At 46.1% G+C, this 12,500-nt stretch overlaps 1 protein-coding gene and 1 long non-coding RNA gene across 2 annotated transcripts in view; both read right to left on the bottom strand.

Annotated features, from left to right (window-relative positions):
* Positions 1–1,914, bottom strand: part of LOC135813022 (uncharacterized) — an 11,704-nt gene extending 9,790 nt beyond the window's left edge. The window contains exons 1-2 of the mRNA XM_065326240.1: positions 1,753–1,914; positions 469–816 (exon numbers count right to left, since the gene is read on the bottom strand). Of these exons, the coding sequence (XP_065182312.1) occupies positions 469–816; positions 1,753–1,819 (415 nt within the window). The 5' untranslated portion in view covers positions 1,820–1,914. The remainder of the gene's footprint in view (positions 1–468; positions 817–1,752) is intronic.
* Positions 1,915–5,349: 3,435 nt separating this feature from the next.
* Positions 5,350–12,500, bottom strand: part of LOC135812704 (uncharacterized) — a 10,737-nt gene continuing 3,586 nt past the window's right edge. The window contains exon 3 of the long non-coding RNA XR_010552926.1: positions 5,350–5,386. This is a non-coding gene — a long non-coding RNA (uncharacterized LOC135812704). The remainder of the gene's footprint in view (positions 5,387–12,500) is intronic.

Below are 12,500 nucleotides of genomic sequence, written 5' to 3'. Positions count from 1 at the left end.
CTGTTGTTGATTAGCGTTATTTTACTTCACCATAGGCACAGGCAAAAGCTGCCTTCTCACTGGCCTTTTGTAACAGTTCTCCCAACTTGCCAAAGTAGGTACAATTGTTTGTTACTATTGTAAATAAAAACTTCTTCAATGATATTTCCAACGTTTACCCACTAAATGCTGAACCAGTTATGGTTCAGGGTGCCAATGCCCCAGCAATTGGTGATTCCATTACGTCTCTCCCTGACCGGGATCGCGTAACATACTGAGGCGACGTCTATCAAGGTCAACTCCAATAGTGTGGGGGAGGGGGGGGGGGGGGCAGAGTCACTCTATTCACCATACAGCACTGGAAGAATACTACCATCATGTTGGCATTTCCCATTGAAGCAATAGAGTATTTTGTCTAACACCAATGATAAATATGCCCAGCTTTCTCTCCATGCTAGAAAGACACACAGTTAACACGTGCACACACACCTACAACATTGAGTCGATATGTCCCTGTGACATCTCCTACATCTGAACTACACCTGTACAGTCCTGTGATGGTTGGGTTCAGAGTGGGATGTGCTGAAGTGTTCCAGAGTAGTGTTGTAGCGGCCGTATGTAGAAGAGTAAAACCTCCCCGTTCTGCTGAAATTGCACCGGTATCGGTATTAGTCAGTCGTAGATACTGAGCGTTACCACCAACATTGATTCCTTTGGCCCTACACGATGGTAAATAACCTAGACCAACCTGTGCTGTGCTTGATCCATTCAGGTAGTAGACTGTGAACGCTGTACGGGCAGGTAGTGCAATAGCTCTCATGCGCACACGAACCTGTCCTGTATATACCATGTCAGGTGACCAATACAACAACACACAGCGGAACACCCTGATGACTGATACAACCCAACTGAACACACGCAATGAAATGCAACAGGCACAATGCAGGTCAGAGAAACGTAACATTGGCCATGGGTTATGGAGGGACGATTTTCTTCTTGCATCCATGTAGCAATTTCTGCGAAATACAACCAGCCTCTACAAAGACAAGACTTGACAGCACATGTTGACGGATGCGTGCGCCCAGGTGCTGGAAGGTTGTACCTAAGTACAGATTTTCACATTCTCGGCACTGAAAAAAATAGATAAGATTGCTTCTACTAAGGGTAGGTGTAATTTCGTTCTTCGCAATGAGCGCACGCATCGTTCCAAATACTACATACAATTTCATGCAAGTGCAAGACAAACAGACAATGGTGCATGTAGTATTTGGAACGACGTGCGCTTTCAGTGTGAAAGGTATATGGACGATCTTCTACGTCCTAGGAAGAGCGATGTTGGAGATTTTCAATTATCTTATAACAAGTTGAAGCGTCGATAATTTATGCTGTATCGAGGGTAGCCCAGGTAAGTATGAATTAGTCCCAATTTCACCTTTAGCTGCAGTCCTGTTACAAGACAAATTTCCTTATAAGATAACTTTTTCGATGGCCCAGAGATTATCTACTAACGAGGGAGGACCTGTACACCGTCAGCACATAACGAAGTTTAGGTGTTGCCATCACCTGTTTTGTATGGAAGCCTGTCTCAGAATCAAACCGTGGCATGCTGTAGAGGTGATGTTATTCATATTAGTAAATCCGGCAGCACATGATACGTCAAGAGTAGTTCCAATGGCTGTGGTATGCCCTGCAAAAAGTATTATAACCTTCTTCTACACGATTTTACAGTACCTGGTTGTGGTCGTGCTGTGCACATTGACCTGCGCCACGTACCTGAACAAACAGGAAGAGTTGTCCACCTTCTATCTCCCTGGCATGTTATAGAGGTGATATTATCCATACTAGTAAAGCCGGCAGCACATGATACGTCAAGAGTAGTTCCAATGGCTGTGGAATACAGTTGAGCATCAACTTGATATCCATGATGTGGTGCCAGTCCAGAACATTCATCTGAAAAGATGCAGGAGTGAAAATTTGTGAAAATTACTACCAAGGAGAAATGCGTATGGATTACTGTCGGAAGTCCATAAACTGAACAAAATTTTGAATAATTGTAATCTTCATGAACTAGGCACACAACTGAAAAGAAATCCTGAGGTATTTCCTGGACTCAAACTCAGCTAAAACGCATCTCCAAGTACGCAAAGAGAAGCTCAGATATTGGGAGATCCGCTCTAGCTGAGTGTCGCTTGCCTTAGAAGTCCATATCAGTTTTGTTCCTAGCTGTAGCATTTTCTAGCTGCTCATGACCTGGTACCATTATTGGTTCATCATCAGAGATTAAATTTGCTCTACCAATCACACATAGACCTCATAGACCTTTATGCACACTACCGCATCCTTTACATAATACCTTTTAATCCTTTGACAGAATCGCTTCGAATCAAAACAAAAACTAAACTCAATGCGTACATCTGTCAGGTGTTCATTGCAACTTGCTCTGGCAGCTGCAGCCAACAAGAAGGAGCTGGTGACGAGTATGAGTCTTACTTGTACCTTTTCTTTGCCACTTCAACTGTATAAATCCTCATACTTTTATTCATTCCCTTCAGTAACGAGCTTCCATTGATTTTAAGATAAGAAAATGTTCTGGAACACTTTAATCTTGGCTATGATTGTGAATTGAGTACGTACACAGTTTGTATTCATTGCTTTATTTTAAGATTATTGTCTCCGCATTGCGTGTTTAGATTTGATTTCATTAGAGAAATACTGTCTATGCTTACCGGAAACACGAGCAGTCTTGCTTTGTGTTACTGGTTTAGCAGCACTGATGCACGCTGTTTGCAAGGATGCAGTCTGAGCTGCAGTGCAATTGAATGACGGTTGGTTGATATCCACAGAGCATGTAGCGTTCACCATGGTGCCAGCTGTGTAACTAATGCCATTCAGTGATGCCACGCGCAACGTTGTACACACACCACCAGTACAACTTTTGATATTCACACCGGGAAATTCCACACCGTTGTTGGCGAACACTTTCACCGTCGGCATTGGGTATCCACGACCCGTGCATGTCACGGTGTACTTAATGTTGCCAACCAGATGTGCGGGGGTGTCGAAATCTATAATATGTGGGGGAACTGTAAAGAACAAGAGAAGACAATGGGACTAGCAGAAAAATGAGAGACAGTGGACAGCTTGTTACAGTGACTGCATGAAAACAAGGTGTCCACACTACATCAATTGATGGGTGTATAATCCTAGTCGGAATATCGGTGGGTTCTCAAACTCCAGGTGAGTGAAGAAAAAGTACCCCATCCTGTTCTACCGATAGAACATGTGTTTTCTTCGCTCAAACAGAAGCATGTTTCTCTACACCACGCTCGAAGTTCACCGACACTCCAGTCCTCGGTTTGCTGGAGATCACCTTGGCAAAGGCGAGTGTTCGAGAAAAGGTGAGTCCACTAGCAAGGCAAACGACAATTATCAAAACGCTAGTCAATCATGTTCTTTCCCTTTTCAAGAAAGTATTTACTAGCGAAAAAAATGTGTTGCCACTTCTGCACAGTAACCTGCATGCACTGCATAAAAAATAGAATAAAAAAGTAAATTATCGGCCGCTGACACAAGGTAGATCCTGCATGACAAGTGTGAAGTGCTGAGATGGTTGACCCGCACTGCAAACTCCACGCCGAGCGTGCGTGCGCGCAGTGTATCAAGTGCACTGGTGCGTACGTCAAAATGATTTTCGACGCGACCCAATGCATCCAAGGTAGAAATATTGCCTGTCGTCGTTAGAATTTGTGCTTTTTCAAGCCGATAGCAACTAAAATACTCGTTTGATACATTTTCTAGTGTCATTTTGTGCCCCGTTATCCCACTTTTTGACTGCTTATTATCTTGTTACAGTCGTGGGTAGTTGCTTCATAACTCATTTCCTTGTGATGTCTTCTACTTTATTAATATACTTTCTAACATGTCAATACCGAGTAATCGGTATAACCGTTTCAGCCCTACTTTGTACACATGTGAATGTTTGGACTAAATTACCCATAGACAGCTATAGTCCCTGTGCAGCCCCTGCTCAATAGTTGTCACGTTCGTCCTAGTCTCAGTACCATTGTCTTTCGTTATTAATTTCGAGCTGGGAATGTGAACATAGTAAAAAATAAAATGAATAAAAAAGTTCCCGGCTTGCTGTGAACCCAGAATCCAGTGCTATGGTGCATAGTCCTTTGTTATCATTGTACTCATAGCTAGCTGGAAAAGTACTGCTGTGTGTCAGTCATGACAAGTGTTCCTCAACCTCGTCCATGTCTTTCCCCTGGCTTAGACTATCGAACATATCAAGACAACGTGTATTAAAGTCAGCACCAAGCATGTGTGTGTGTTGGTGGGGGTTCTGATTTCCTCTACTAATCCTAAATCACTGGTAAGAGATTGGTATTCAGTTGTCATATCCCATTCCAGCATTAGGCTGCAAGCCTGTTGTCGTAACAAAGGGAATACCTATGCCCAGCTTTCTAACCCTGTCAGCAATGTACACAGTCATTGAGCACATACCTACAACATTGAGTCGATATGTCTGTGGTGACTCTACTTGGTCCGTAGAACACTTGTACAGGCCAGTGCAGGTCGGGTCCAGAGTAGCATGCGATGACGTGTTCCAGTGCAGCGTAGGTGTACTGCCAGCAGGCGCAAGATTAAGTGCGCCCTGTTCATTTATAATTGTACCGGTGTCAGCATTAGTAAGTCGTAAATACTGAGCACTACCATCACCACCAGCAGCCAGTCCAGTAGCCTTACATTCTGGCAAATAGAACTGGCCAACATGTGCTGTACTTGATCCATTCAGGTAGTAGACTGTGTACGCTAGACTTCCAGGGAGTGACCGAGCGCTCAACTCCACTGGAACCAGACCTGCACACACCATGCCAGCATATCAATATCACGGCACACAGAACACCTCGGATGACTGACACTAAGTCAATTAACGCTATAAGCGGTATTAGTGCCGCAGAAATTACAATTAAAGTGAACTTGTCTTTAGTTTAAAGATATTGCTATAGAAAAGTACAAGGCTGAATCTCCTAGTTTTGTTCAGACTGCCACCGGATATAGCTGGACCGAGGCGTTGCCATAAATCCCCACGAATACTGGAGTTTGTGCCAAATTTCCTACATATTCAGAGGAGGACCCTCTCTCTGAGCGGCCGATTTGTTCTAAAAAAAACAATCACTTCTGCCCAGCTTTACTGCTAGTGAAATTCGAGTGATTCAGGGAAGAAAAAGCTATGTATAGTGATAAGGACTGTCAGAGCAATTGCCATGTCATAGTGGGTGCCCATTCTTTGCAGTGCGTGGCATACTAGCATCTGAAAAATTCAAAGATGTAATGACGCACATATCCTTACCATCACAAAGTGGTACACTGGTGATTAGGGCAGCAACTAGAATCGACCATCCTGTAAACAGACAGTATGTTCAAGACCCGGAAACAAAGAACACACATCTCGCACACACGCACACAAACATACGTGCGTGCACACGCACATACACACACACACACACACTCTCTCTCTCTCACACACACACACACATTCACATTACACACCTCCATATTGCAGATCCAGTGGATGTACACAACACATGCAGAAGTCATACACTAACTTTGGCATACATTAATGTTTTTCAATAAAATATATGGACTCGGATGCAGAGCCAAGGGTTAATTTATAGAAGATTATAGCCTAACTTGTAGTTCTTTGGTCCCTTTTTTCCTCTATAAATTAACTAAAAAAAAGGTCGGTTGAGTTGGGTAACTCCGCTCTTCTTCCTCGCTCACCGGAGGAATTTCTCTAGTCTCCTCGCGCAATTGGGGAGCACTCCAATGGAGAGAGAAAGGTTTTTATAGGGCAGCTTGGTGTGAGAGGTGGACTGAGACTTGACGGCGCTAACGGCGAATATCAAGACCTTACGGCCACGGAACTGCGGGATTCTGCGCTGGTCGTCTATCCGTGTGGAGGCAAAGCAAATGAGGGCAACATTCTGCTGAAGCGAGCGTGGAGCTGAAGCTGGATTGGTGACTGACGTACCTGCTTACTCCACAACACCGGCGCATAATGATGTGCATGTACAAGACTTCGTGAGTATTCAACTCAAATTCGTGTACCGTCAGCGTCAGAATCAGCAAGTACAGTCATGTAGTACAATTTGTTCCCAAAATAACTTCGAGACAGTCTGTTCATGGTTTTCATTTGTATTGGACTCGTTCTCTACACTTGCGATAATTTAGCGGCAATTCTAACGTTGTAGCGTTGTTCTCTTGTAATTTAGTGGAACCTGTATTGAGTAACTGAGTTTTATGTTTCGTTACATTGTCGTCAGATCTCCTGTGTACCGGTTTTGTGGCACAATGATTATAGCCATTATATTTGGTCGTCTCCATTCTTGTGCAATCATGCATAATTATGTAGGTTGGTTCTCTTCATGTTATTGTGACCAATTTCATAGATGTTGGTTGCCTTGTTGCTTTCTCTCCCCTCTCCTCTCACCCAAGCCATTCTGCATAAGCGAAGCTGTGGACGCAGCATACTGCTGCTACACTTCAATGCGGGAATGCGTATAATAATAATAATAATAAAATTCGGTTTTGACCTGCAGAAATATTTTACTTGGTCCGCGTCAGCAATATTGTCGCTTATCTTTCGACAATTTGAACTTAGACTTTGGACATGAACGCGTGCACTTGAAGTGATAAAACTTGGTACGATGGACGGTAAGGTATAGAATGACAACTAGCTGTAAGGAATCTATTGTCCAAGGAAGGGCTCCTACTTTTTCGGTCCTCCTCATCGCTGCTCTCGACGCTGGTGACAAATATGTTTTGCTTGGGATCGACTCTCTTGCTTTTGCAAGCTCATCTCTCTACCTCTCCTCTGCCTGGCTATTATCTAAACCGAAGTCGATCGTGATGGTCGCCTTCTCTATAGGACTTTGCGTGGGCAGTACGACAGCCTGTGTGGTTCAAATCAGACGCCTTTCTTTGCAAGATTTTATTTTGAACGACGACGACGACGTGTACAGTATTTGCAAATCTCCACGGTGCGCTGGATACTCCGAGCGCTGAGTTGGAGGTGAGGAAGCTGAGATCTCATCTTGACGAGCTATCCCTGAGGTGAGCGATCTCGGCCGTTCAGCAAAATGGAGCTGATTCCGAGTAGCGCATTACTTTCCTGTGGCTTGCGCTGCTCTTGCCTGCACAGCGTAACAAGATATTATATATTTGATGCGGCGCTGTATCAATTAGAATCACCCACCCGTCGCTCTCGAAATCCACTCAAACTCTATCTAAACTAACTTACTAACCAAAATTGGCATGAAATGGGCTGCCAAGTAAGCATTGGCGACATATAAACAAAGCTGAAAGATAAGCGACAATATCGATGACGCGGACTAAGTATTAATTTCCGGAATGATATGGGCCTCAACCAGCGAAATCAGCCCTTTGGGTCAAAAGTTTCAAAAAATTCATTTTTGGTTGGAAATTTGTTGAAACACATCTACTGAAGGACCTCAGCCAAGAAAAAGTGCAATATTCCGATTCAAAAACGGGTGTATACACCAAAATACAAGATGTACTTCAAATTGGTGCAATGTATGTATACGATGTATGTGCACATTGAATATTCAGCATTCTAAGGTGGGTGGGCAGTGTTATGTTTGTATGTGCGCGTAAGCACGCTAGGCTCTGCGCATGTTTGCTTGCACGCTATGCTCTGCGCATGCGCACTCCAGTTCAGACTTCCTGTGTCTGAGCTTGTTCTTCTTTCCATCTTGTTACTTTGCACGTCCATTATTCTCTTTGTAAATAATCCTAATACATTCCACAACTGAGTGTTCTTGTGAGTGGGAATGTAACATTGGCGACGAAGATGGAAGACAACAAGCGTCTTCAGAGTTTTGATACGTCAGGCCCAGCTTCCCAGGTGTCCATCCGTTGGCGGAAGTGGGTGAAGTCTTTTGAGTATTTTTTAGTGGGCAAGGACATTTCGAACAAGAAGCGGTCAAGAGCATTGGTGTTGCACTTTGCGGGACCACAGGTTCAAGACATTATTGATGACCTACTTGACCCTGACGATGCTCTGCCAGAGGAGCAGAAGACCCCGAATGATAACGAGTACCTGAAATGTAAGCGAATTTTGGACGCGCATTTCGCAGCCCCAGCAAACCCTACCTACGAAAGGCATGTGTTTCGCCAGCTGGTTCCGCAAGCAGAAGAGAGTACGGCGCATTTCTGCAGCCGTTTACGGCAGCAGGCTAGATTATGTTCCTTTGAGAACACTCGCCAGACCAATGAGGCAGTCCGAGACCAAATCGTAGCAACGGTGAGGAATGTTGACTTGAAGAAAAAATTATTGTCTGAGCCGTCGTTGTCAGTCGATCGAGCATTGGAGCTCTGTCGCGTCTGGGAGGATGCACAGTCACAGTCTCAGATGATGACTAGTCGTACTGTTTCTGCTGGAGCTGGAGCATCGGAGTCCGCGAGTGATCATGCTGTCAGTGCAGTTACGTCCAGGAGAGGCCAGCACCAGGGCAAGGCCAGGGGCCAAGGCAGACACCACCCAGCTGCTGGTACACATGTCAGTTGTCACAGCTGCGGTCGCAAGGGACACAAATCCGGAGATGCTTCATGTCCAGCTAAGGGACAGGCATGCAGGAAGTGTGGCAAGACAGGTCAATTCGCTAAGTGCTGCAAGTCAGGATCAGCGTCGCAGACTGCCGCCCATCATGTGCGCGAAGTCACGGACTACGAGGTGTCTGATAGTTTTCGTGTTGGCCAAGTGTCAGCTGGGAAGCCAACATCGAACATGCTAATCACCACAGTGCAGATCAACGGTACTCCATTGGATTTGGAGGTGGGCACCGGATCCATGTACACTTTGGTGCCGCAAGACGTATGGGAGCAACATTGGACACATGTTGCCTTGCGTGAATGTTCTGTGCGACTGAAGACCTACAATGGTTCAGTCCTGCCGATTGTTGGTGAAGCAGATGTTGATGTACGCTACAGCGCGCAGAATGTTCGTGCGCGGGTCATCGTAGTACGTGAAGGCAGCCATCCGCTGCTGGGACGCGACTGGCTATCACAGTTGAGACTTGACTGGCAGAGTATGTTCAACCGGGTGAACGCCACTGCAGCGAGTGAGCCAGCAGCAGAGGATGTGTACCCTGAAGTATTTCGTGATGGTCTGGGCAAAGTGAGTGATCGTGAAGCTGAGATCTACCTGAACGACGGTGCCCCTCCCAAGTGCTGCAACCCCAGACCCGTGCCATTTGCTTTGCGTCCTGCTGTCAATAAGGAACTTGACAGGCTGGAGCAAGAAGGCATTATCAAGCCCGTCAAGTCAGCAGAGTGGACCTCACCTATTGTGATTGTCAGGAAGCAGAATCGGGACATTCGCATGTGCGCGGACTTCAAGGTCACGATCAACCCGCACATCACCTCCAAGCTTCACCCGATTCCAAATCCGAACGACCTGTTGTCGCAGATAGCTGGAGGATCAGTGTTTACGAAGCTGGATCTTAGCCAAGCTTATGCACAACTACCGCTGTCGGAACGCAGTCAGAAGTATTGCGTCATCACAACACATCGAGGTCTCTACGCATTCCAGTGCCTTCCGTTTGGCGTGTCCAGTGCCCCAGCAATTTGGCAGAAGACAATGGATGAGATTCTACACGACATTCCTGGTGTCGTCTGCTTCTATGATGATATTCTCATCACTGGGTGCGATGTCGAAGAGCACGACCGGCGGCTCAAGTTGCTGCTAGCGCGGCTAGCAGAGCGTGGTGTGCGTCTTCGCAAGCAGAAGTGTGCTATCCGTGTGGATCGTGTACGCTACTTGGGCTACAGCATCAGCCGGAACGGTCTCGAGCCCAATCAGGACAAGGTCGAGGCTATCCTGAAGGCGTCAGCACCTAAGAATGTTCAAGCGTTGCAGTCATTCCTAGGCTGTGTCAACTTCTACAACCGCTTTCTACCCGACATGTCCAGTGTTCTGAAGCCGCTCAACAACTTGCTCCGCAAAGGTGTTCCGTGGAACTGGACAGATGAGTGTGAGAAGGTGTTCGCTCAGGTAAAGTGTATGCTCACCAGTGCCCCAGTGCTAGCTCATTTTGATGTGAATGAGAAAGTGGTCGTTGAGTGCGATGCTTCGCCTTACGGCATTGGCGCGTGTCTCATGCATGAGTATGCTGATGGCAACCGGAGGCCTGTATGCTATGTTTCCCGTTCGCTTGCTAAGGCAGAGGCTCACTATTCGCAGATAGAGCGTGAAGCTTTAGCCATTGTGTTTGCAGTTAAGCGTTTACACATTTATTTGTTTGGTCGCTCTTTTGTTCTATTCTCTGATCATAAGCCATTGCTGCACATTTTTGGTGAGAAGTATGGTTTATCTGCCACTGCTGTTTCCCGTTTACAGCGTTGGGCTGTCATTCTTAGTGTGTATGATTATGCGTTTGAGCACATTTCTGGTAGTAGCAATGCTGTCGCAGATTGCTTGTCACGCGTGCCTATGGAGCTGACAGCCGCACAAGAGAGTGCAATTGTCAGTGCTGTCAACGAGCATGCCCATGATCCTACTGAGGATTTGCCAATTGATGCTAGTGATGTTGCAGATGCTAGCAAGCAGGACAGTGAGATTGCTCCAGTACTGCAGTACCTACAGTTCGGATGGCTAGCTGAGATCAGCGACGCTACGCGACCATACTACAAGATTCGTCATGAGCTGACCATAGAGTCGGGCTGTGTAGTTCGTGGTGGCCGTACCGTCATCCCAGTAGTGTTTCGCCGTTTGCTGCTGGATGAGATGCATTCTGTCCATATTGGCATTGTCAGAATGAAGGCAGTAGCACGCAGCTTTGTTTAGTGTCCTGGCCTTGATCGCGATATTGAGCTTCTAGTGTCATCATGCAGTCACTGCCAAGCTCTAGCTAAAGCACCTAGCAAGGATGCCAGCCACCCATGGGTGTATCCCACAGAAGCTTTTGAGCGTGTTCACGTGGATTTTGCAGAATTCAACAACCAGCAGTATCTCGTCATCGTGGATGCATACTCTAAGTGGATCGACGCATATAAGCTTGGATCCACTGCCACTACTCAGCAGACGATTGACAGTTTGGTAACATTTATCGCAACGTTTGGTATACCCAAGACCCTCGTGAGTGACAATGGTCCTCAATTTACATCACACCAGTTCCAGCGTTTCTGCCGTGAGAGTGGTATTGTTCACAAGTGTACACCGCCGTACCACCCAGCTAGTAACGGACAAGTCAAACGCATTGTCCAGGAGTTGAAGCGTGCTCTGAAGTCCCGTCCTTCGGATGTGTCTGAGAAGACCCAGATGCACCGTTTCTTGTTTATGTATCGTAACACGCCCCATTCATCAACGAATGTGTCCCCAGCTAGTCTGCTCTTCAGGAAATTACCGAGCACCAAGTTGGCACGCTTAAAGCCCAACTTTGCAGCTGCACAGCGTGAACGTCAAGCACGGCCACAGCCAGGTCAAGGTCATCATTTCGTGGTGGAGGACACTGTACTTGTATTGAACACTCGCAACATCAGCGGGCCTAAGTGGCTACCTGGCGTTATTGTACAGAAGCTAGGTCCGGTCTCGTACATTGTTCGCATTGGTCAGCAGGAAAGACATGTCCATGTAGATCATCTCCGTCATCATTCTACAGCGCCACCCGATGCTGTTCTTCCTCGCAGTGATGTTGGCACACCGGTTTTGATTCAACCCGATAGTGCATTGCAGCCGTCAGTACCAGACGCTGCCAACGAGTCCGAACCGTCTGCACTTCCCAGTCCGTCTGCAGACCCTGTTGCACCGCGCCGATCAGCCCGTGCACCGAAGTCACCATCTAGGCTTATTAATGAGATGTGACTGCTTTACTGCTACCTTTACGCTATGGCTGTTATTTGAATATTGATCATAATTATCTCCGCTTTACTATTGCTTCTCTTAAGGGGGATGATTGTTATGTTTGTATGTGCGCGTAAGCACGCTAGGCTCTGCGCATGTTTGCTTGCACGCTATGCTCTGCGCATGCGCACTCCAGTTCAGACTTCCTGTGTCTGAGTTTGTTCTTCTTTCTATCTTGTTACTTTGCACGTCCATTATTCTCTTTGTAAATAATCCAAATACATTCCACAACTGTGTGTTCTTGTGAGTGGGAATGTAATAGGCAGCTTGAATACCTTTGAACTAGTGCAGTAAGCAGGTATAATGACAAAGAAAAGCTGACGAGTGCGGAGAAATGATCCACATATTCGCAGCTGCACCCTGCGTGGAGTCGTTTCGCAATCTCGTCTTCCATTTCTTCCTCCACAGCTGGTTGGTTGGTTGGTTGGTATATTTTATTTTACTTCGCCAGAATGAACAGGCATTGCTGCCTTCTTGCCTGGACAAGTGGATTGTCCAAGCTCTCACAAAAAGACGAAGAAAGGAAAGAAATATTACATGAGAGTGTGAAGCATGCAATCTTATAAAAAAATAGTAATAATAAATGTGGAAGAGA

The sequence above is a fragment of the Sycon ciliatum genome, chromosome 3 (genome assembly GCF_964019385.1).
Source record: "Sycon ciliatum chromosome 3, ocSycCili1.1, whole genome shotgun sequence".
Lineage (NCBI taxonomy): Eukaryota > Metazoa > Porifera > Calcarea > Leucosolenida > Sycettidae > Sycon > Sycon ciliatum.
The sequence above is the reverse complement of the archived record's forward strand: the minus strand, read 5'-3'. Positions and strand labels throughout refer to the sequence as shown.